At 32.0% G+C, this 26,104-nt stretch overlaps 5 protein-coding genes across 9 annotated transcripts in view; 1 reads left to right on the plus strand and 4 right to left on the minus strand.

Moving 5' to 3' along the window:
* Positions 1-26: 26 nt before the first annotated feature.
* On the minus strand, positions 27-6,481 carry LOC140051934 (uncharacterized). Of its 2 annotated transcripts, none has more exons than XM_072097285.1 (5): positions 6,252-6,481; positions 3,428-3,694; positions 3,016-3,036; positions 2,325-2,415; positions 27-1,742 (listed from the first exon to the last, which is right to left on the minus strand). In XM_072097285.1, the coding sequence occupies exons 1-5, from the start codon at positions 6,337-6,339 to the stop codon at positions 1,502-1,504; spliced, it is 708 nt and encodes a 235-aa protein (XP_071953386.1). In that variant the 5' UTR covers positions 6,340-6,481; the 3' UTR covers positions 27-1,501. The 2 variants fall into 2 exon arrangements, with proteins under 2 accessions (XP_071953386.1, XP_071953385.1); XM_072097284.1 differs by lacking the exon at positions 6,252-6,481 and adding an exon at positions 5,428-5,579.
* A 113-nt stretch (positions 6,482-6,594) lies between these two features.
* LOC140051852 (uncharacterized) lies at positions 6,595-10,753 on the minus strand. The gene is made up of 5 exons (XM_072097178.1): positions 10,564-10,753; positions 9,408-9,707; positions 8,959-8,994; positions 8,088-8,178; positions 6,595-7,579 (listed from the first exon to the last, which is right to left on the minus strand). The coding sequence occupies exons 1-5, from the start codon at positions 10,751-10,753 to the stop codon at positions 7,360-7,362; spliced, it is 837 nt and encodes a 278-aa protein (XP_071953279.1). The 3' UTR covers positions 6,595-7,359.
* Positions 10,754-11,594: 841 nt separating this feature from the next.
* LOC140051855 (uncharacterized) lies at positions 11,595-15,078 on the minus strand. Its single transcript, XM_072097181.1, has 7 exons — positions 14,985-15,078; positions 13,692-13,961; positions 13,429-13,446; positions 13,249-13,263; positions 12,752-12,778; positions 12,425-12,515; positions 11,595-12,207 (listed from the first exon to the last, which is right to left on the minus strand). The coding sequence occupies exons 1-7, from the start codon at positions 15,076-15,078 to the stop codon at positions 11,988-11,990; spliced, it is 735 nt and encodes a 244-aa protein (XP_071953282.1). The 3' UTR covers positions 11,595-11,987.
* Positions 15,079-15,704: 626 nt separating this feature from the next.
* LOC140051395 (dynein light chain Tctex-type 5-B-like) lies at positions 15,705-23,393 on the minus strand. 4 transcript variants are annotated; one of them, XM_072096597.1, is made up of 4 exons: positions 23,276-23,393; positions 20,611-20,878; positions 19,993-20,152; positions 15,705-17,907 (listed from the first exon to the last, which is right to left on the minus strand). In XM_072096597.1, exons 2-4 carry the CDS (start codon positions 20,820-20,822, stop codon positions 17,749-17,751), a joined length of 531 nt encoding a protein of 176 aa, XP_071952698.1. In that variant the 5' UTR covers positions 20,823-20,878; positions 23,276-23,393; the 3' UTR covers positions 15,705-17,748. The 4 variants fall into 4 exon arrangements, with proteins under 4 accessions (XP_071952698.1, XP_071952699.1, XP_071952697.1 ...); XM_072096598.1 differs by having other exon boundaries at positions 20,611-20,875; positions 23,276-23,371; XM_072096596.1 differs by having other exon boundaries at positions 23,263-23,359.
* Positions 23,394-24,435: 1,042 nt separating this feature from the next.
* LOC140052686 (pikachurin-like) overlaps positions 24,436-26,104 on the plus strand; it is a 52,725-nt gene continuing 51,056 nt past the window's right edge. The window contains exon 1 of the mRNA XM_072098369.1: positions 24,436-24,920. Coding sequence (XP_071954470.1) covers positions 24,779-24,920 — 142 coding nt within the window. The 5' untranslated portion in view covers positions 24,436-24,778. The remainder of the gene's footprint in view (positions 24,921-26,104) is intronic.

Here is a 26,104-nt window from a genome sequence, read left to right on the forward strand (position 1 = left end):
CTGGTTGGTATTATGTTTATAACAAGACATACAGTATAACAATATATATAATCAATTATTATGCACATCACATATTTAAAAAGGTTTATTTGCAATTATTTCATGTATTAAAACAAATTATGGTTATATAAATACCTTACTATTTCAGCTAGAGAAAACAGTAACTTAGAAAAAAAAAGTGTAATTTTACTATTCAGAATCACAGTAGACCAGAATGCGAGACAGACACTATCAATCCTGTAATTAATTCTAAGTCTAAAGAAATGACGGGTGAAGTTAATACAAAACAGTTCACTGGGTGGAACGAATACACTGATAGGCCCTACCAGGGAAGATTGAAATTAATTAATGTTTCATTCAAAGTGCTCGGACACCCTTGACTAAACACCGAAAATAATTCCAACTATCCCACGCAATATCGTTGAACATAAGTTAGTATTTCATAGTTTACAATCTAGAAATAAGATCTGAGATACATGTTGTAAACGTCACAGTGTTTAGCATTTAGCATAATTAAATACATAATTTTTAAAAAAATATAGGATTTTTATAATAATGTATATTATGTTATAGCCTATGAGATTCATTCATTCATTTTATTGGGTCAAAATCATTGTCAACATGTATAGCCTATATACACGACAATAAATATAAACGAGAAATGTTGAGAGAGTTTAAAGAAAGGCTTAATTATATTAGAAATGAAAATTAGACCTACAAGCTCTAGTGGTAATTTCATAGACGTAGGATTGAACTCTTGCCGCATTGCTTGTATCCTTAGGCAAGATACTTAACTTACGTTTGCCTCTCTCCACCCAGGTGTAGAAATGGGTACCCGGTTAGATGAAGACAGAACTTTGCGCTGATTACTAGCTGCATTATAAGAGTATGTTTCCATGCGTGTTTGATCAAAAAAATTACTGGGGTAATAATGTTCAGCGCATTGAGAGCTTGCTTATATGCGCTACATAAGAATGAACTATTAGTATTATTATTATATACAATCCATTTTCGAAAGAGAAATAAAACACAATTCTACAAATCAATTTATATTGTAATAAAGAAAGAAAGTTTTAAGATTAACACAAAAAAAACAAAAAAAAACGTAAATACATCATGTCCTATTTCATGAATTCGAACTTGTTCCACATTGTTTACGGTGGTATATCGGAGTCCATATAGCCTAAGACGATATCTAATTATTTTGTTGCAAGTGGTTAAATAAAGTTTAAAATAAAATGACAATAACTTAACTACGATAGACCGTATATGAATTACAGTATGTTGTTCTTAAAGATGAAATATGTTTAGTGTGGTTTGATTTTTTTCCAAGACAACAGGCGCTTTTCCTGATCTCAGTTCGATTAATAGGACAGAACAGCAGCACTCAATTGTCAGATATAAAACATCGAAATTGAATATTACGAAGTGAATGATACCAGGGAAGAGTGAAATTCCATATTCCCTAATGATACTGTACATTGGTTTATAAGCTGGTTAATTAAGGCATCACCTCCAGATAATCCGGACTTGGGTTTCCGGGAATTTGCTTTGGATCAATATATGCATATTCGTCTTGCTGCTGTGCTTCTGTGGTTGAACCGGGTCTAGGGTTCGGTAATGGAGGCCTGTAACTCATGCTCATCTTTTCCGCGTTTTTGTTGTTATTTTTTGCTTTTGACTTCTGTGGAGTAGGGGCGTATACGTTTCCGATTTGTTTTTTCTTTTCTTTGGCAGATCCACTGCAACAATAGAAACACAATAAAATTTAATAGGCATATAATATATATAATATATATTATAATAACAAATTACAAAAATATTATGTAAATTAATCTAGGCCGAATACAAATTTTTTTTTTAATTGTTTTGTCAGATTTGGGCTATTACAACATATAGTTGTATATTTTCCACCCAATTCTCGTACGACATTATAGCGATAATAAAGATTCCAGAGTTTCTTCTCTTCTCCCACATGGTCACTGTTTGATATGCCCCATATCAAATTTGTTATGTGTTACATACAGTATTATATATGATATATAGGCTATTGTATTAAGTTTGAACATGTTGATATGTTGTTTCACTTAACTTTTAACTGAGTTCCTCTCATAATCTGGAAGGACGCAGGAAAAACAATTTTTCTTTTTCGTTGAAATTATATGAGAACATGTTTTTTGCTTGTAATGAGAGGTGTGTGTTGAATAGTGGGCGTCAACAGATACAGACGATTGACAGAAAACCAACGTGTTAAAGCCTTTATTATTAATACTATTACATGTACTATTACTCTAGGGGCGTAATAGGTTTATGTATTTTCTTACCTTTTTGTATTTCTTAAACAAATGAATGATATAAATGCAGCCCAGCTGAGTACAAGAACAAGAGCCAACACGACAATGATCACTATCAATACTGTAAAACAGAGAGAAAAATAATTAGTAAACAAAAGTCAACTTAATAATCGCAGTCGGTTTTTTATCCTACTAATATTTCTAAAATATTGCAATATACCGCCTTTGTCGCTTTTTCGTGACATTCTCGTGTCAACAAAATGTCAACCCCTATTCATTCGTTTATTTTATTTAATAACATATTTATCCAGGATTACACAATCAAGTAAAAGAACCTGTTCTGCATTGTGGTCCTGTCTTAAATACAAAAATAAATAGGGGGTGGGGTGGAGGGTATAGTTGTGAAAAAATTAGTTACTAGTTACTATTTACTTAATGTATGACCGTAATGCGAGAGATACTGACAGTGTCCCAAAAAAAAAGATCCTGATTTGTTCACAATTCAAAGCTATATTACTATCCAAGTTAAGTTTGACAATTATAAGCCATGCCAACAAACGAAGAAGAAGCTTGTATAAGGTGAGAATTGGAATATACACTGAGCCGAATGATCAATTTACCGAATGACTAATTGTTTAAATTGTTCCACCACTATACGATTAAATAGCTAATTTCAAATAGAGAACAGTGTAAACGAATCAATAAATCGGACCCGTCTTACCTGTGTCCGACGACGAAGGAGCTATAAGAAGAAAACAAATATTATAAGTATTAAATATAGTTTAATATATTTTAGTTATGTATTATTGGGCAGTCACTCATCACTCACTCGCTAATATTGACCTAAACCAAATTCAAATGATAAATAAGACTGGACTGAAATAAGACTCTAAACTGGGCTAATAATATACTGTTATACATTTTCGAAAAATAACATCATACTGTATATCAGCAGAGTGAAGCCCTACATGGATAATAATGTCTATATACTCTTACATAATTCTGAGCACAGAGAGTTTCTTATTTTACAACTCCCTGTTCTGAAGAATTCTTAACTTTAGTATATCCTTTCATCATTCGCTACTACACTATATACACATCTCGAACAAAATATCTGACCCAAAAATACTTACGTGGGTCTGGGCATGGTGTCGAGGGTGGTGGGCAGTCATTTTGAGGATCCGGGCATGGTGTCGGTGGTGGGCAATTCGGTAATGAACCGTCCGCTGGCGCACAATATAAGTCACCGTTTAGAGAGGTAGTCATTGGCGGACAGAGCAACTCCAATTGTTGGCCTACCGGGCAAGTAATAACTAAATAACTAATAGTATCATTGTAGCACGTCCCATCCTCTGGTAGTGGCGGTTCTACGTTCACATTAAATAATTTAGGACAGGTATCTAGAAAAGAAGATATTTTATACAAAAAGTCAATGTTGTATTCAAATAAATCAGTACTTGATACAGATTGTGATAACTGATAGTTAATTTGATAATATTTACGAGCAATATTCTTACAAAATATAACAAATTAATCGTTGTTATATAATAATAATATCCTGGATTTATATTGCGCCTAATGTTGTGAAACCTCTAAGCGCTGAACATTATTACCCCAGTCATTGTTTTTGGGATCAAACACGTATGTAAACATACTCCCATAATGCAGCTAGTAATCAGCGCAAAGTTGTGTCTTAAATGCACAGTATTCTCAGCCACAGGTACCTAATCTAAGGTAACCTAATACTGTATACAGAATAGCGTATTTGTACTATGTTTGTATATTAAAAGTTGAAACGAATCACTAGTGGTACACCGTCTTTACTAATAAAATATTTCACCCTTGCGTTTACATAACTTTTCTTGTACGTCATTTAACTATATGAGACATAGAAAGTATGGGCGGCCATTTAAATTGTAACTATTATGGCCCCAATGACCGTCCATACGAATTACAATTTTTATTAATGGGCCTATGTTTACATGGTGTTAGTCTTACTGCATTATTATAACGTCACACATTTTTTACGCATGCACCACGTAATGCTACATTTACTAAATACAATACCACACGAATACAGTGCACACAGGCTGTGGTGTACAATCGACCTGTACAGTCACAATAATTTAATAAAGTATATTCCATAACACTGTATCTATATGACTTAACCTTTTTGTGTAGGTTTACTACTTTATAGGTTTTCAATGTCCTAGAGTACTATTCCGTTTGTCAAATATTTACAGACTAATTATTATTATAGTAACAGGCCTAACAACACACCGATTGGTTATCATGGATGGAGGAATTCTCAGGAATTTCTCTACCACGGTATATAATTTTCAATAAAAGCAAATATTTAAAATCAGGAGGAGAATTTCATTTCAACTGTGGGCTGTGAATAAATAGAGAGGGGGAATCAAAATAATGTATAGCCATAGCCCAAAGATAAAACAATATAATTTGAATATATCTCTTTAACGATCAATGTGAAATAGATAGATAAAAGTGGGAAACTGTCACGAAAGAGGAAGATGAGTAGCATTTACAATTTACTAGGGGGCCTATTATTTATGGTAAGATTTTTACGCCGTCCATTTATTCAGATACCCAGAATAACAGGTGGGCCTCAATGAAAGTTTAAGTTCCATAGTTAATTATTAATATTTTGTGTAATATAAACAATATGCATTCATGTACTGTATGATTTTATATGAGGATAATACCAGACAATAGTCATATTGGTATACTTGAGCACAGTGATAAAGAATAGGATAAACTTAACAATATACAAAAAATAACATTAATGTACGATCCCATTTAACACTGTTCTCAATAGTCATATTGGTATACTTGAGCACAGTGATAAAGAATAGGATAAACAGTTATATCATTATTAGACATTTTAAAAGTATGAGGGGCTAATTACGATCAATACCGGGCCTGTAAAATATTATACTGTATAATATTTACACATAATATTATAGTCACTATAACCTCAATAGACGGTGACGATCCTGCTTCATATTTGTCGCGTGTAAAAAAAATAATGAACTGGTTCAAGTTCACACCCAAATTTGACAACAACACACCCGATAGATATTTTCAAAGCCCGCGTCAAAGAGAAACATCTTACCTTGACATGCTGGTGCTGGTGTAGGTGCACGAATACCCACGAAATAACTTGCCCATATAAATATTATCGGAAATTGTCGGTTGTTTATAATCGCCATTTCATTTTTATGTTGTGGAACCGCGATCGTTCTCTAGCTTAATGGACCGAGCCGCTTCAGAAATATATTGTGTAACCTATAACCACGCTTAATCATGCATACCCCTTTTTTACAATAGCATGCATATTGATTACAATGGAAACCAATATAAATATTTGGCCCTTTTTTGTTGTCAAAATCGACGGTCCAATTATACCCGTTTATAAATAACTCATAAACGTAGGGTAGGCTAAGAAATTAATGCACTTTCGGTGGATTCTTAATTATTATTATTTTAAGATTTCATACATCATAATACCTATATTTGTTATTACCATTTTGTAAGGTTAGTGAGATTAAGCAAGTATAGGTATATTCATAATTTCTTGATTTTGGGCCTGTTTCGTCTGATGACTGTACATAATGGACTGTCTATACTTTGGAAACGCCCGAATTATGACGTATGTATTTAAACTTTAAAATAAGAGTTAGAGCGGAACACAATGATGTTAATGATGTTTTTAGAGACCAAATGATGCCTAAGCTTTCTTCTAAGATATCTTCCCATGATATTTTATCTATGAATCCCATATTTATGATTTTTAAAAGTAAAGAATAGCATTTACAGTATTATTAGGCTCACTATGCTATTGATGCTGTTTTAAAAAGTTGGTCCTATAATATAATATAGCAGGTTTTGTAATACTAACAACAAACCTCATAGATCGTTTATCAGTTGAAAACTTACCTTCACAAGTATCATTAACCGCGAGAGTGACAACCAAAAATGACATCGTCAACAAAATAATATAAGTAACATGATTGTGTTCCTCCATGTTTAGATCTTGTGTGTATGACAGGTTGGCGACTGTACTTAGATATCGTGGTGTTCAGAAAAGAATTTTACTAAGCTCATTCTTAACAATGACACTGAGTTTCATAAAAGAACCTCAATGACTCTGAAGTTTCTTCTTTGTCGTTCAAATGGTACTAAATCATTGTCCACTCACATTTTGTGTACAACGAATAGTCAATAGGTCACTAATAAAAGAATTATAACAATACATACGACGTCTACAATTTCACTGTGTTTTTCAATGTTAACAAGAGAATTGTCAAACTCTCTTACTCATTTTGTTTATTCAACCACGGTACAACAATACGCAAAAAAAATATCCTCCCCCTACTTTTTATAAAGTGATTCCACAGCATACATTATTCGTAATTTTGTTATTGATTGTTATTGATTTTTAATGTATAATAAAAATAGTATTTTTCTTTGTAAAAATAGACAACCCAGGCTACCTTTTTGAAATAGATATATAACGTTTGGACAAGGTGATATTCGTACGAATCCGAAAACTCAATTGGTTGCGCATTTTTGTGTTACAAAAGATGAAATACTGTACAAATACAATGGTTTCGACTAGGCCTATACCGAATACATTTTCCTTGTACAAAATTTTTGTTTACCGATGTGTATCGTATCTTACAAAATTGTCCATTTTGTAGCCTAGTTTTTTTGTAGCCTAGTTACAATAATCCATGAATTCGTTAGCTTGTTATTCGGCCAGGCATATATTAATTTAAAAACTCCTTCATATAATCATAGAGCATTCTGTTTCGTTTCTGTATTTATAGTATAAATAATAGTAAACGGTTTAAGCAAAAATAACAACAATTAGTCTAGAGAATTCAAAATTGAATATGTGATTGTCTGGCGAAGATTCTTGGGCTAAACGATACGTTATTAATTCGAAAGGTATTTACAATGAGTTATCAAAGCATCACATTGATGTTGAATATCCTTTATTTTATGGAAATGTATGGAACGCTCTACCCATTGTGTTCACTGTTCACTCTATTAGTTCTAAATACACAGGTTTGTTTTCCTCCCTCTTAAATTTCTCTCTATCAACATACTCGTATTCTGGATCCGGTTCTCCCATAGTATCGTCTCTTGGTTTTGGCATAGGTGGTCTTGCACTCGGTGACAAACTGTCATTTGAGCCCTTCACCAGCGTTGGCTGCTGTTCTGAGATGTAGACGGTTTCTTGTACTTTTACAACAGAAGTCCTGAAATAGTAAGACATATGTTTACAAAAGACACCATTTCGTCATTTCGTCATTTCGTCATTTCGTCATTTAGTCATTTCGTCATTTAGTCATTTCGTCATTTAGTCATTTCGTCATTTAATCATTTCGTCATTTAGTCATTTCGTCATTTAGTCATTTCGTCATTTAGTCATTTCGTCATTTAGTCATTTCGTCATTTAGTCATTTCGTCATTTAGTCATTTCGTCATTTCGTCAGTTAGTCATTTCATCATTTAGTCATTTCGTCATTTCGTCATTTAGTCATTTCGTCATTTAGTCATTTCGTCATTTAGTCATTTCGTCATTTCGTCATTTAGTCATTTCGTCATTTAGTCATTTCGTCATTTAGTCATTTCGTCATTTAGTCATTTCGTCATTTAGTCTCTAGCATTGACGAAATGGCATTCCATTATTAGAATAATGCTTAGTAGTAACTGTATAATTATGATAATGAAATATTCATAAAAAGTAATAGAAGTGTTACATACTCTCTTCTGCAGATAAAAAACAAAAGGAAAAAGAGCCAACTTAGAATCAACAACACTGCCAGCACTATGATTACTATAACTAACGCTGAATCTAAAAGACAAAAATAAAAAAGTTATAAATCATAGTGGTAAGGCATATTGTATTTGTGAGTGATATGAAGAGCCATTATGATTTGAAAGATATTCACTAAAACAACTCGGCGTAGGCATATTATACGCTTGGTTATGTTTTATGAAGTCGATTCATAACTGGATATTTAAGTAAGTAGTACAATATATTGACAAACACAAATTATTACGATAAAATTCCTTAAAAATCATCAAGTATCAGACCCATCGACAGGTACAGAATTCTAAAAAATGTTCAACAAAGGTAACCAGATGGCTTGGTGGTTATGTTTGGCTACCAATACAATGGTCATGGGTTCAAGTCCTGTCATATGTCAGGATTTTTTTCTAATGAAAATGTACAACTCCACTCCCAAAGACTTGTAATAATGTAGAGCATCTTGTGTTGTATATGTCTGTATTGTGAACGGGATTGCCACCTTTAAAGCGTGGTTCCCACTAGCGACGCAACACAAGGACGTAACGCAACGCAAGTGAATTGACCAATCACAAGCGATGGCTTATTCGCTTGTGATTGCTAACTGTCTGTAACTTCGCTTGCCATTGGTTAAAACGCTTGCGTTGCGTTAACGTCCTTTGCGTTACGTTCTAGTGGGAACCAAGCTTAAGAAGGATAGTGAATGAATTTGCTTTTGGTTATCCTTGGCAATGTGCCTAAAAAAACAAAACAAAACAAAAACTAATTTGTGGTATCTTATTGGACAAAACTATGTAGACTGTAGATATTAAACATGTTCTCTACCTGTATCAGATATGAATTCCTCCTCTTCATAATAATCTGTTGTTTAAATGAACATATAAAATGATTAATAAACATTTCTTATCGGTTTTCATTTATTGTACATATTCCATTAGTAATGTGCCAATACAAAATGTCTTTATATAATTATTGATATATGTCTCAAGTTAAAATCTCAAGTGTTTTGCACACTGTTATATGAAAACCTCTTTTCAATCCCTGTGACTTCTTCACGAGTGCATTACTCATCCAAAGCTGGTCCATAAAAAGAGCAGAGCAACATAACAAGACAATTCACTTCAACCAGTTCATCATTTTCTCTCGGCCACTCCAGCGACACTTTGCCCTGATATTGGATTTATGTATTTTCGATACTTATGGCGAAAATATTTATCTAAACACTCGTGTTAACATTAAATATTTTTGTTTAATGTTAAATAGTTTAGGCCTACCTTCACAGACTGAATCAGTGCAATCTGACGAGTCATGGGGAGGTGGTGGTGGCGGTGGAGGCGGCGGGACATCTTGAACACATGTTGGTGCTTCGAGATTCCAATTAAACGAGTCATCACACGATAAATGTATTTCTTTTGCTTTTAATCGAAATCCTTCATTGCACGTAAACTTCATATATTTCTTTCCTTGCGGAAGGCACGGCTCTTCCGTATTAGTGTCCATGGCCGGTGGCCATGGAATTACATTGCCGTTTTCAAATCCGGTAGCTGGAACTCCATTCGGTAGTGGACATAAATCTGAAATAAAACTAATTAATTAAAGACATACCACTTAATTAACCATTATTTTATCTCGTAATAATTATTAGAACCCCTCTGTTTAGTATAACATCCCTATCCAGGATATACACCTCCATTAAGTGGACAATCTATCAAAGGGACATTTTTATTATCATAACAATTATGCGATATACTGTAGTAAAGTACTGTAATATTCTCTTCGAAGCGTCCCTGAATTAACTCTGGTGTAACTAAATACCGAAAATTACCGAAAAATACCGAAAAATACCGAAAAATACCGAAAAATAACTGAATTATTATTATAAATTGTTTACCACGCTCAACAATGAAAGAAATACATAAAAATTGCTCAAAACTTTCACAGATATTTACAAAACTTCAAACAAGCACTGCAGGAACAAATCTCAATACTAATACTTATATTCACGTGTAAACTTTATATTCTTTCAGAAATGATCGACTGTGGTTATGTTTCTTTTATGTTTTTAATTTTATTTTTACATTCTTTACGTTATTTAATTCCACTGCTTGTAGATCTATGTGTTTTATGTTAATTTGAAATAAAAGAACTAGGCCTTAACAATTCAATTATTAGTGTATTAAAATGATTAACATCATTTATAAATGTTCAATTAAATTTAAAATACTGTACTGAAATAAACAGAATTACAACCATGATTTGGTTGTACTGTGATGTGATACTATATGTGATATAGAATGGAGACACGAAAGTATTATTTATCTTTAGGGCCGGATACACTCGATCCTTTAACGGATAGAAAAACACTAAAAGCACCCATTAACCATGCTATAGGCATGACAATGCCCTCACGAATATAATGCCCATACTTACATTTAGATGCACAGGTGGCTGCTGGGGCAACAACAACATCAAGTAAAATACAGATATGAAATATTAGAAAACAAGACAAGTTTACTCTCCGTGTTAACATTTTTTTTTCTTCTAATTGTTGAACGACTCCAATACATTGGCTTGTGTCTATCCTTGACGTGAACGAAACGCACAATCTTTTAATCCTCATATTGTAGAAAGTGAGTAGGTCGAATGTGTGACGTACTTGTTTTTTGGTAATATAATCACACTATAAAACTTTAATCGTTTTTTGGAAGACAACTACAATTTAACAATAGGAACAAAGAAGTGTAAAAATATGTAACAAAGATAATTATAATTTATCTTGAAATTAAAAAATACTAATTTTTTTTCTTATTATTCACTTTAACTGTACTTGGTAAAAACGAGAATATTAATTTGAAAAAAATCAACCGAAAGCCCATGTTTGTGCAAAAGTGAGTAACTAAAACTACATATTCATGTTTGATTTTATTCATATGTTTATGTTTAGGGGGCAATACACTTTAAATAAAAGTTATCATTCGGACAACATGATCAATCGCCTTCCTACGACTGGGTTTTCTACAGCATAGCATCATAATTGTTTTGTAGGCCTAGGTCCAAGATTGGTTACGGTTTAATTTGGTAATTCTAGGGAAGAGTAAAATTTCTATACGTTTTTCTTTTGTGTTTTTTATGTTCTTTTTGGCGTAAAACTTTAATAGGATCTATAATTGAACACTTTAAATTGTGAAAACAAAATTATTTATTAGAATATGTAGAAAGAAGTACTCGTAACCTTCAATGTAGTACAGTAATAATATTATACGTTAGAACGCCCTCTGTTGTGTTGCAACTTCCAAACCATGGAGGAAACAACTACCAACACGTTCCACACTTAAGATTGAAACAGTAGGCCTATTTTGAATATGAACAATTACAAATTCTTCTATAGTTGTATTATGCATATCTTTTATAATATTAACATAATGTTATAGTTAGTTTACAATAAAATATGTCTGTATTGGATGGGTTGAGCGTTTTAAACGGATAAGATCTTTGAAAAGCAAAGTTCAATCTAAACTGCCGTTGTTCCGCAACACTATTCATTCATTCATCTTTTATTTCGGAAAAAAAAAAATTCTCCATAGTTCAGTAACAAATTAGTGTACATTATTGTAACCTAGTTGGTTAAGGCTAAAGGGTAACTCCGAGTTTGAAATGTCCATTGTTTGTTATAAAATATGGCCTTTATATAACAACATTGATAATAACTTCACTTATCTTTAGACAGCGGTAAATGGGTGACGTGAAATAAGTTTTTAAAAAGTGATGCTACAGCACCGTTTCGTAACGAATCATCACGAAAAATTCATTTGATTTTATCATCGCCTAAACTTGCGTAAACGGCGTTCGATAGATTACATCGGTTGAAGATAGTCATTAGTGTCCACTACAGTTCCACGAGGCATTATTGTACTTGTCTGTACATAGTCGTATTCCAGAGTGGTCTGTTGCTGTCTAGGCATTGGAATTGGAGGTCTTGTACTTAGTTGAACGTCGTTTGATCCTTTGACAACTTGTTGACGGGGTTCACCGTGTACGTAGACGGTTTCGTGTACTGTACGGCCAATTGGTTTTCTAATACATAAATGATATAATAATATTAATTTTTAAAAAGGAATCGTTAATAGCAGCACGAAAATATGCCCGGAGAGAAACAGAGAGGGATTCTGTTTACACAGTGACACATATAGATAAAATGAAGAATGACGAAAACAGTTATAAAGAGAATGATTATTTAGTCCGATACTTCAAAATATTTTTTAAAATGTTACTTTACTTTAATGATACTTACTTTCTTTTGCAAAATAAAGCGAAAAGAAAAATCACCCAGCTCATCAATAAAAGAACAGCTAAGACAATGATCACCATTACTAACGCCTCATCTACATCCAGAAAACAAAATGAATACACGTTTATATAATAGTAAATTTGTTTTAGTATTACTGTACTGTAATGTATGTTCCCGCCCAGTTATTACAGAATCCGGTAGGCCTATCTATGTTAATGCCTCTACTAATCTCAACGCCTCATTGAATGGTTTCGATCGGACATGTGTGAAAAGATGTGAATTATTTTTCTTATTAATACAAACACTAATATACTATTCTCAAATATTTACCTGCATTCGATCTCAGAGTAGCACCGTCTTCATTAAGTTAGCAATATAAAAAGAAAACGATAGTTAACAACGTATACACATTTGCTTTTCAGACAATAATATTCATTCATTTATTCAATAGTATGTAGGCCACTGGCCCAAGTACAATAATAGAACATAATACAGTACATGTCATTAAATTTAAGTAGTAGTAACATCAAAATAATAAGTTCTCTTTTTTGGGGAAAATAATATAGTAACACGTCCTTATTTAAGACACCAATTATTTAATGTTGGCCAAATTGGGCAACACCATACTGAAGCAACTATTTTAATCCGTTCTAAAAACAAGTTAGCCCTACATTGAATTTATATTACTTTAAGCCTCATCTACACTATCAAACTTTATGTGACAAAAAAATGTGATGTGTGCCCATATATGGATATGGTGATATCATATCTAGTCATAAACTAGTTTGATAGTGTAGACATAGCTTTATAGATCACATTAGACTTACCTGTTAGATACGATTCTATGGTTAGGTACGACAACATCCCGCGCATTTATTGTTTTAGGAAAAAGAAAAGATTATACAGTTATTAATACTGTATTATTCTGAAAATGCAATATGTAGGCCTATATAAAAACAATATAAATCGACTATTAATATCATTAGCATTATAGTATATTCACTCACCCGAAGCACTGCTTATATCTACAGTTGTCATCACAATACGTTTGAAGGGGAAAAAAGAAGAAAAAAGTCATAATTGTAGTTTTGATTTGGGCTGAATATGAATATAATGAATACAAAATGAACAAAAATAAATCAAATTCTATCTAATATTATGCATTAAAAAGCTAAATGTACTGATATTTAGGATATATTTCTAAATAAATAAGTATCTCTGTTGGATTTGAACCATGACTTGAATAATTATTCAGTGTAGGCCTACATACCTGTACAGAAAGGATCGTTACAAGTAGGCGGTGGGGGTGGGAGATCCTTAATGCAAGTTGGTGCATCTAAATTCCAGTTATACATCTTATCACAAGACAGTTCTATTTTCGCTGCTTGCAAACGAAATCCTTCGTTACACGTAAACTTCATATATTTTTTCCCCGATGGTAGGCATGGTTCTCTTGTTGCGCCATTGTCTGGTGGCCATGGCGTCACGACACCGTTAGCGAACCCAGAGTTTGTCAGTCCATTTGGCAACGGACACTTAGCTGCAACGAAAGTGGATGACATATTTCACTACGTATAATCAGGGTGGGGGGGGGGGTAAATTGTACCATGGTGTAATCATAGACCTATAAATTAGGTCCATGGTATAATAAATGTGGTGATAGTGATGATGAAGATATGGTAGAAAAAATGGCAAGAAAAAGGGGAAGATATAGAATGAAGACAAAAATATTTATACGGCTCAAAAAGTTATTTTAAAGCTTCATTTAAAACTTGGCAAATATTAGGACATATATACCCAAAAACAAATAACATACAATGCTTAAAAACACTAAAACCAGAAACGATATTGGGCCATGACAATGTCCGATGATTAAGATACAACGTTCTTGAAAAATTTAGTTCCGGTATCTGCAAATCTCTTAAACTATGACTTCATAACTCAATGTCACTTTTACCATTAGATATGATTTAGATCGATACATTATTATGACAGTATTATCATTTACAATATACAATATTCAGATTTCGTAACTACTACATTCGGACCCAAAGTATTACGGTATTTTAGTAACAGATATAAAAACTAATTTAATATGTATATGGACCTCAAGAAATGTATGATTTTGGGAGAGTTTCTGGTTTTCAGAGAGTCTGGTATTGGGAGAGTTGACTGTATACATAATGTATTAGTGTTGTAGTGTGGTAGTTATATAAATATGATAGTTCATGGTTACTAATTAAACTCAATTATGGTTTATTAAAAAATAAAATAAATAAGATTTCAGTTTACTGAATTGTCTCCAACTTAACAAGTTGTAAGAACAAAAATTCGACAAAAGACAAGAGAAATCCATGAATTACAGTCAAGGAAAACAAGAGCAACTAATTACTAATACTATTAACCTTTTTGATTGTAATCATAGTTATTGTTCATAAACGTTACCATTCTAAGTTTACCATAGTTTTTAAACTATATGGTAAACTTATTTTAATAATTTTACTGGCGGGATAGTACACCAGTAAACTATATTGACGTATTAGGTTGTATAATGTATACTTACATACGTCTTTGCAAGAACCAGAGCTCACGAATGAAATCCCAGCAATGGTATAAAGGAAGACAGTTAAGGCCACCGATATATTCCTAACGTACATTTTGCTGCGAATGCGGGATGCAACTAAATATACAGTAGTTGTGTTTATTGTCATTTAACCATTCTTAACCGCAGAATCCTTATTAGGTATTAACTATAAACCTACTAAGAAATCCATGGGTTAAAATATACAAACACTCTTCCTTTATTAATCCAACGCTGTAGCGTATGAACAACGTTCCGCTCGTCCTTAGTGTCTATACATTCTATCTTTTTTGTTGAGCTTGTTTTGTGGGCATTAAAGGGATTGTAAATTAAGCAGGAATCTTTATCATCGGACACATCTCTCACTGAAATAATCTATATTTTGAATCTTGAAGTGATACGAAGAATGTTCAACATCGACAATTGTCACGACTCAATTACACAACAGCCACGGAGGTATAAAAATACAACATTGTAACCCATTATGGCTAAACTTAAAGTGAATCTGTGATAGTTACAAAAAGAGACGCATGCCCCATGCCAAGCGTGGATACGTTTTTAACAGAACATCACAATAAAAACGATATTCAATAATAGTCTAAAGGAACAAATGATCGATAAAAGATGATAATAACATTAGAGATCGATACCATGCTTTATTAACAACATCTGAACATACAAAATTTAACAATATGAAACCGAACAATTATTTACGATTTTATTTAAGATAGAACTTATTAAGCCTATCATTATTAAACAAATATAAATAGAAGATTTTATCATGGAGAAATTATATTCCTCTATGATTTTATACAGTGTACAGTACATTTATAATTCAGCTCACTACTGATTGTATTACATTTAAAATGATAATCAAAAGTAAATCTATGTAGCGAAAATAATATATTCTACAAGAGAGTTTTTAAGGTATCACACTCTTCCTTACCATTTACGGTAAGCGTGGTTCCCACTAGCGACGCAACGCAAGGACGTAACGCAACGCAAATGAATTGACCAATCACAAGCGATGGCTTATTCGCTTGTGATTGCTAACTGTCTATAACTTCGCTTGTCATTGGTTAAAACGCTTGCGTTGCGTTTACGTCCTTGCGTTACGTTCTAGTGGGAACCAAGCTTAACGTTCTAGTGGGAACCAAACTTTACGTTCTAGTGGGAACCAAGCTTTATTATATGAGATGAGTACATAACAGAACTTACATAGAATATACAGTTTACATTGCACATTGAGTTGAGTTAATTTACTAATACTTTTCTTAATTTAAAAGAGTAGAAAGAGAAGCATATATATATTCATACCATGTTTTTTATAACACAAAAGATAGGCCTACATGGTAACATTAACAAATAGTTACAGAAAAAATATAAATTAATACCATGTTTTTTTATAACATAAAAGATAGGCCTACATGGTAACATTAACAAATAGTTACAGAAAAAATATAAATTAATACCATGTTTTTTTATAACATAAAAGATAGGCCTACACTGTAACATTAAAAAATAATTACAAAAATAATATAAATTAATATCATGTATTTTTATAACATAAAAGATAGGCCTACACTGTAACATTAAAACATAATTTAAAAATAATATAAATACCATACCATGTTTTTTTTTTAAATAAAAATAGGTCTACACTGTAATTCCATACAGATTATAATTAAGTTAATAAATTTAACTGATAAAAATAATATTGCTACATAAAATTCATGCACATATTAGGAATAATACAAGAATATTAAAAATAAGCTATTTTACAGAATATGTATTCTTAGTTTGAAATAAAAATACGATAATCAGCACACCTCCTATAGCACATACTAGCCAATGACAGGGTACCTGTTTAGGTTAAACATAATGTAAAAGGTCTATAAACTATACATCTATAAACAATTTTATATAAACCTTTTAAAGTTGGTTATGCAAGCTTAGGCAGTGGGAATGGTGTTGTAAAATAACCTCGTACTGGATTTGAACCCAGGACTCCATGGTTGGTAAGCAAAAATGTTGACCACAAAAAACCTAAAATATCACTGAATGACATTTTAATTACTGTGTAATTGAAAAAAATGAACAATTGTAAAAGAAAAGATTGTCACCATCATTAGGTTGCTGCATTAAACCTTGTCTACACTATCAAACTCTATGTGACAAAAAATGTGATGTGCCTATATATGGATATGATGTCATATCACTACAATATTTGGGTACATCACTACCATATTTGGGCACATCACACTTTTTTTTATCAAACTAGTTTGATAGTGTAGACAGAGCTTTACATTAAGAGTTTTAAAATTTGTATGAGCAATCTTTGGTGCCAACTAGCTCTTTAAAACGTCTTGTTATCACATAAAATAAAACTGTTTACTTAAAACATCGTTGCTATTTTTTTAGCAGTTGATTTTTTTTACACCATTTCATTTTGTTAAATAGAAACATTTTACATCTCTACAGGTTGCAGTAAATGGCAAAATAAATTAAAAAATAATTTGAAATGGCTTAAAAATTCAACAATAAACAATTGAATAATTTAACAATAACTTGTGTATCTTTAATTTAATATATTTACAAAATTTATTTTTAAAACCTATGAGGTAACTTTATTTTTATATACGGTAATTTTTTGACCCATAAAGGTAACAATTATTTTCGGCAATATGAAGAGTCTTTATAAACTCCATTATTAAAAAATGGTCTCAGGTAGATGCATGTAGTAAAATTATTCATAATAAAGTCCGTAAACAGTCGCCGATGCAAAGAGGACAGAACTCTCATACGAAGCTGATGCAAATGTATCTCGTTGTGAATCCCATAAACATCGGCTTCCGAGTTGTACGTCTTGATCTCGTTTCTCACCAATGTACACCATGCAAATCAGCTAAAATACAAAAATAATTATTGTTTTAAAACTTTGTGAATAGAGGGACAGAAATTACCGAGTCTGTTAAGGGGCACAATATCCTTGTTTTTTTTTGTCTAAATAGGTCCTTAGCAATAGCTATGTTATGAACTTTAATTTAACTAAATAATAAACTATGAGAATGTTTATCAAGTTTACAGTGTGCCTATTTCAGCAAACAACAACAGCAAAACATAATTTAAAATCTTTTAAATTAATTTATGTTTTGTTGTTGTAAAGGCTTCAAAATGTAAAGCTTGACTTGATGCCAATTCAATCAATTGAATGAAATGAGAATAACTGATTTTGAAGCTTTATAAAGAAGATAAATATTTCTTAAGCTCTGTCTACACTATCAAACTAGTTTGACAAAAGTGTGATGTGCCCAAATATGGTAGTGATATACCTAAATATGGTAGTGATATGACATCATATCCATATATGGGCACATCACATTGTTGTTGTCACATAAAGTTTGATAGTGTAGACAAGGCTTAAAAAACAATATCCCAATTGATAATAATAGGAAATTTCCTTAGGCCTTAGAGTATTTAATAATAAAAGAACGATAGATTAAATCTAATTAATGTAAGGACGAAAGTTAATAGACATGTTCGTGCAGCAACAATAAAAACACCTGCGAACTGTGCAGTGAATCTATCTATAGCTATTAGGATCAACAAACAAGTGTTTGTATCGTCAGTACATCTGTTTCTGTTGAATGCAATGAGAACAAGAATGCTGCTGGGTTAATATTCTATAGAGACTCAACTAGATTTGCTTCATTTACTATTTGTCCTATTTGGAATACTGTAGATACAAGTTTATAGTCAGTGAAAGCATCTAATTTGAATTTAATAGTAAAAATATGTTATAATTGCTACAGTAGCTCAGAAATAGTAGCCCAGACTGAGATAGCAACACTACGGGATTCTGTTTGTTAAAGACCCATTCCCTATAAATTGTGACGTTTTGTAAAAATAATGCATATTACTTTAAAAACATTAAGGTCAGGTCAGGTCATTCTTTGTCTTAAATGTACGTTTTATAGTAAATGAAGATAAAAAGCGGCGAATGTCCTTTCATTGGCCGTCTTTAGGCCTAGCCTAGCTAGGCTTAGTTTTGTTGCTGCATTAATTATCTTTCTGTTTTTGACATACTCCGTTGATACAAATTGTGGGAAACCCAGTATTTTCGCTGAAAAGTTAGGATTCTTCTATTGTTTTGGCCTCACGATCGATCGAAAAGCGGGCCGCTAAATTATTAGAATCGCCTTATTTTTCACATTTTTAACCATTTAAAGACGAAAAAAGTTATCTCAATAGGACCATATAATATTTATTTTTACATTAATGTAGTTTGTGACCTTAAAATGTAGGGAATGGGTCTTTAATTGCTAGCCTAGATAGCAACACTATGAGATTCTGTTTATTACTTGCTAGCCTAGATAGCAACACTATGAGATTCTGTTTATTACTTGCTAGCCCGGATAGCAACACTATGAGATTCTGTTTATTACTTGCTAGCCCGGATAGCAACACTATGGGTTTCTGTTTATTACAGTACTAACCCGGATCATCATTAGTAATAATTGAATTTGCTTGCACTATCACATAAACATTTATGTTAATTATAAATGACCACTGAATCCAGTGAAGGTTGTTGTTAGTTGCCATGCCGTCATTCACTTCAAACCTTTGTAAATACATTTAATTAAATGCAAGTTGACTTAGCTTTGATAAAACATTACATGATGAATTCAATATATTTTCTACACTATTGAATATATCATTGAAATTCACATCTTATTATTATTACAAACAATTAAATGGACCCATGTTGATTATGAAATTTTAATTCTCATATTTATAAAATAATGTAGGAAAGAAAAAAAAGATTAATAATATGGTATGATGATTTGCAACTTTGACCGGGAATTACATACAATTTTTTTTCTCACAAAGTTGTCTAATGAGTATAACATTATAATACGTCTGAAAGTTGATTTTTTTTTCCACCCACATCTGTATTGACGAGAGCGATATTAAATGGCGACAAACTGACCTTAAACCTTGGGAAGTCTAATAACTTGACCTGTTCATTGACTTCACCAGCGATGCATTTACTTAGATTTCCGATGACACTTGCATCATAGATGACCAAATCTGCTAAGTGTTTCTCAAGTGTAGAGTGGATTATTGGTTGTACATGCTCTACAAGAAATCTACAAACAATTAAACATGCATAATATGGATAGACTGAATTATACTCAAAAATTTGATTTAAATCAATAACCTACATATCATTAGCCTAGAACTATGAATTGTTTGTTCTTGATATTTGTGATTATTATCAAACATTATAAACATGTTTAAAATAAGAAAAAAAAATTAAAGATTTTTTTTTGAATGGGAGAGTCATTTTGTAATCCTAATAATTTCATTGTTTATTAGTATAAACAATTTATTTGTAGTTAAATCCTTAAAGGTTGCTTAAAAACTGTCAGGGAGACTCATCAGGAATGATGCCACTGGGTTGTTTGTGTGACATGAATTTATTGTTTTTGGTGGTGTCATTCAAGATAAGTCTCCCTAACAGCCTGAAAATTAATTCTCTTTACATTTAAAATCAAATTAAACATTTTCACAAACATCTCATTATCTTTTACTCTTAGGCCTATACCTTTTTGGGGGGTCCATTCTGTACGTATTCTCTACCTCAACTTCACCCTTATGTTCATCATCTTCAAGATCTTCTAAGCTCGGTGCGCAAGCCATCGACACGTAACTGTTACCAGCCTTGACGTTGCGTCGTGTCAACTCAAAGAAGCTTGATTTATTCTTGCCCAACATACTTGACCTGGCCTCCAGACGAGGCTCAACTTTGGTTGCCATTTTTGCCAAAATATATGTTTCAAAGAGTGATACTGTATTGAATGCTTATTTGTCTACTGGAAGAAAAAAAGAAAACAAAGATCATTAGCCTATTATGAAATCAAGCGGGTTGGGGATATTTTAGGGATAAATGATATATTTTATATTATAGTTCAGCACTTAGTTTCTCATTTTTCAGGCACTGGGTCCACTTATTACCTATTTACAACACAGTATATTCAGTGTGACTCTATAGAATTTAATTTAAATGATCCTTCTCTTCTCATACTAATTAATTCAAAATAATATTAATTTTAAAAAATTGCATTACCAAAATCAAAGAAATTAGTAAGTAAGTTACTAATACCAGTAAAGTTGAATCATAGCCTACCATTATTTTCTCTTTTAGTTTTTTTAATGGATTATATATGTTGTACTAATTCTAATTAAAATCAAGTGTATAGTACAAATTATCTGTTATAAGTAGAATTAAACATCCGCTAGTAAGAACATAATCACCATAAACAGACTAAAGATATTTGCAATAAACAATAAGGATTTAATGAAGGACATGGTTGAGTAATCGCACCAGATATCTCCATTACCGTATACTATCATATTACACCATCAGGAAATATGAAAAATATGTACACTGCCTTGTAGGATATTAGTGTATTAAGAGTGGCTTTAAGTATTGATTTTAGATGATAGTTCACAATGGATAATATTCAAAGACTAGGCCATGATAAATATCATTATTTACCAATGTTTATGAGTTACAATTACTGGATTAGAGTAAGCCAGCGGTTTATCAAAATGCAATTAAAAAAACATTGTTATTAAACATAAAATTACAACTCCCTGGTTAAAATAATTATTTCAGTTTACAGTTGATGTGTTGCAGCAATGAACATGATTTGTGTTTAATTTAGTAAACAATTAATTTATGATATAGTAAATCACTAGTAACAATGATCATGATTTCCATAACAAATTTGATTTCTATCTGTCTGTCTACAGGAGAATTCCTCCTTTGGTTTTGTTCTAGTGTATTTGGACATTTGTGAAAATAATGCGGAAGACTTAATTTATGTATTTACTTTTAACTCTTCTTTTCTAATAGCATGTAAAAAAATACTTCAACAAGCAAAAAAAAAAAAAACTCCTGGACTGAAAAGCCAAAATACCAATGTTATCATATTTCACTATAAAACAGGATACCTTAAATAGATATTATACTAAACCATAGTTCAGATAGAGTTTATGAAAACTGTCAGAACTTACCTACAACCGTATGGAAAAGTACATATAGCATAAAAAGGTTTAAATACCAAGAAAAAACATCAAATTATAGCAGAATACGGATATGCATCACAGGTCCTTGTTTACAATGCAAGATCTTACATACAAATGACTACACATGTGGTTTATCAATTACTATGGCAACTGTCATGGAGCTCTGTATGATATTAAAATAGCATGCACTGTGATTTAATTGAAAGGCTTCTCAATGAATGCTCGGTCATTGGTCTAATGCGTAATGAGAAAGTATTACTTCACATCAGTAGTTTACTTTGTAGATAGTTGCCATAGGAGCCAGATAAATGGATTTAAAATTGGAACACTGGACTGTAGGAGGTCGGAGAATTTAGTTATCTTTGTTTTTATTTAAGTTAACTGAAGGATTTTTTGCTCATTATTTTTATAGGAATTTTGAAAATAATGTGATTGAATCACAAAAATAATATTTAATTATACTATATGTGTATTTCAATGGTGTAATCAAATCCTTTAAACTATTAATAGGTCAAAATCAATACCAAGCAAAGAAAATTATTACTGTATTTTCTTTTCTCAGTAAATAAAAAATGAATACTGAACTTTGAAACCTGGCCTAAATTAACAGCATAAAAAAATGATTACTATAGGCCTAGGCCTATGATATTATTACGTTGGTTTAATGATGATATAGAATTAGGCCTATCTATTCTAAAAGTACAACTCGGCCTACCTAGAGTATTAGTAGGGCTGCTAGCCTAATTAATAATATAATATTAACAATAGAAGGCCTCTAGGCTAGGTAGCATACCTACTACTACTAGCTAGGCCTAGTACTACTAGGCTAGGCTAGGCCCTATGCCACCAGGGGGCCTAGTCTAGATAGAGTCCAGTTACTAGGAGGCCTAGGCCTTGACTAGGCCTAGCCTAGTTAGATAGAGGCATGTGCACTGCTGGCCTACTTTTCTTACTGGCTGGCCTCTACTACACTACTACTAGCCTAGCTTAGTTAGGCATGCCTTTAAAATGTTTAGACTCCTGGCTGGGATAGGCCTAAATAGTCTAGCCTTCTAGGGCCTGCTGGGATAGGCCTAAATAGGCCTGCTGGGATAGGCCTAGCTAGGCTAGGTATCCTATGCCTAGCTAGCTAGTAGTAGGCTAGTCTACCTCGTAAGTTATTTACATTTATACTGTACCCTAGAGAGGCCTAATTAATGTGGTAGATTTCCTAATCAAAACAAACACACCAAATAAAACATAATAATAGCGTCGATCGAGTTTGCGCGTGGTGGTTGCCAACAATTATGAATTTTGTCCAAAACTTTTAACCAATCAAAATTTAAAGAATCTTTACAGGGAAAAAGTACTTTTAGTATAACGCCCTCTATAGATTTATAAATCACGACAGGTAATATTGTAAAAGTTGTCAAGAAAAAGTGTATTCATTCATTCATTCCCTTTATTTCGGATAGTAGTATATCCATATATGTACAAAATAAAAGATTGTACACTACTATACTGTACTACTTCGAGTAGAGACTGCGTGGCCTATATTGAAACAGTTTTCAACATCTTTCTTGATGATTTTATATTTATATATATAGATGCGCTTTTATACGTTTTTATCGATCATTGATTGTTTTAAAACTTTGTGAATACCATTAATTCATATCTTAAATACTCATACTAGGTCTAGGCTTAGTATAGGTTGATTTAAGATTCTTATATACGAAATGCTTAATAATTTAAACCATTGTATGGTCATTTCATGACTCTTGAAATCCACCTATGCAGTAGGTCTATTTTATTTCGTACAATAGGCCTACGGCCTAGTATACCAGTAGTGAACAATAGCAATGCACCAAATATAATAAAAGAAACTTCGGAAGCTTTCCGATCCATCACAATAAAAACATATTTTGTCTGAGGTTTCATATTTAAATTTAAATTATTGTTTTATTATTTATTTGTTTTTTTACTGTTTGTTATTCTTATAGAGTTATGTATAAACAAATGTTATAACAAATATAAGTAGCAATTTTTGTTGCTGTTTGTTTTGATGAAATAAAATAACTAAATAAATTACTGTTGTTCATGTTTGCGGCCATTTGTTGGCCTCGAAAGTACAGTTTCCCTAATCCTTTCTCTTTTTTTATCTGTTTTTGTACCAAATAAATAGTTCTGATTCTTGATTCTATACTAGACCTTAATAGTATGAGTATTTAGTATTACGAAATTAATGAATGGGGCTCACGAAGTTATACAAACTCTTTCTCTCAAACTCTTCTATTTAAAACAAATATAGAGAGCGCCTTCTAGGAGGGCGTGCAAAGTTGCTTCGCGCTTGAATGGTTCAGTTCATTCATCAGAAAACACACAGGTTAAGAAGGTGCTCAGCAGACGTGCATAACATAGGGAAAAGTTATTGTTGTTTTTGTGTGATAAGTACAGGTGGTGAATTTTTTCGGTCCCTCTTTACCTTTGCGAATTCCTCGACCGTTACTATTTGATTATTGACCAGAAACGAACGATTTTTAGAGAATTTAAGTACATGGAAATTTAGGCTGGTTGCAAATTTACACACAGAGATTGCCCCAGCAGAAACTGATTGCTTTGTTGGGTTTTGGAAATTGAAGATTTGGCCCTGGAATCTATCACTCGGATCGTCGCCTTACTCAATTACTGGAATCCGCCAAAAAATGGCTTGTTATAACATTCTTATTGGACTAATTACTGCTAGCTTTTTATTTAGTTCGTGTTGTTCTCAGAGATGGCAAGGAATCCTACCAAATGTGGCAAAAAAGTCGTTTGATGTCATCGGAAAGGATAACCAGTTTGAAGGTATGGTATGAAATTTTGTTGTCTGTCTGCTGCTGTTGATAATATTTCGGCGGCCGCTAGTCATTTCACCTTTACTTTTTTGGCTCTTTAGTTTGTTCATTGTATGTTTTGTTTATCTAGTGAATGTGAGTATCCCCCTCCTACAAAACAAATTATAATAATTTAATAAACATCAATATTTTAGAAAAAAAAAGAAAAAATGTTAATACAAGATTTCTTGTTTGATTATCCTGGTAATAATTGATAGAAAAAAGACAAACACATGCTATTGATTGTAATTGAATTCAGCTGTGGAAATATTGGGGATTTTTTTATGATGTGCATTGACATAATTATGTATTCAGATACGAAATCCATTTTGTTATTCATTGCATTACACAATTCTCTGGATCAATTTGTCTGCTTTTGGAAATTCTCTACTTTCATTCCAAATTTAGACAAAACATGAACAAGTAAAAGTAGTATTTCACCCTGAATTTATTTTTAGACTTTTCAAAAGAATGATTTAATGATGTGGGAAAATCCCATGTCCGCCTGTGTTCATATCTCCTGTTTAGTTTCATTGTTTACATTTGTTTATGAAATTGTTTGTAAAGGATCTAGTAAGTTATGAATGCAATTGACTTTCAATGATGACATAGTTTGGTAATTTGGTAATTTTACACATAAAATATCAGTAATATGAATATTTGCATAAGGTATGAGATACAGTAATTACAGTAGGTACTCAATAAAAGAACTGTGATTTTTTTAATTCCTTAAATAGTGAATGATTTAAATGACATCATTTGCTATAATTTGGTAATCTGAATCAGGGAATAATTTCACCAGTGTAGCATAGCAAAAAGCTATACAAAACAACCTTTTTGCTACACATTTCTACAATTGTGTAGCAAAAAATACAATACAAAACTATGTTTCTTGACTAAAAAATCAGTTTGATTAGCAATTTTGGTAAACAAAATTTTCAAATGAAATTTTTCCCTGTGATTTCTAAAAAATACCAGTATTAATGCTGTAGGACTATGAATCAATTCTTAAAAATGAATTACCAAAATCATAATTTACAAACATTAGTCAACAGCATAAAATTAATTTCAAATTTTAATTTGGTACATTATGTAATAAGTATATCTTTAACTGATATCTCAGCAATGAAATATCCAACTTTATATGAAAAATGT

This window comes from Antedon mediterranea, chromosome 6, assembly GCF_964355755.1.
Source record: "Antedon mediterranea chromosome 6, ecAntMedi1.1, whole genome shotgun sequence".
Taxonomy (NCBI): Eukaryota; Metazoa; Echinodermata; class Crinoidea; order Comatulida; family Antedonidae; genus Antedon; species Antedon mediterranea.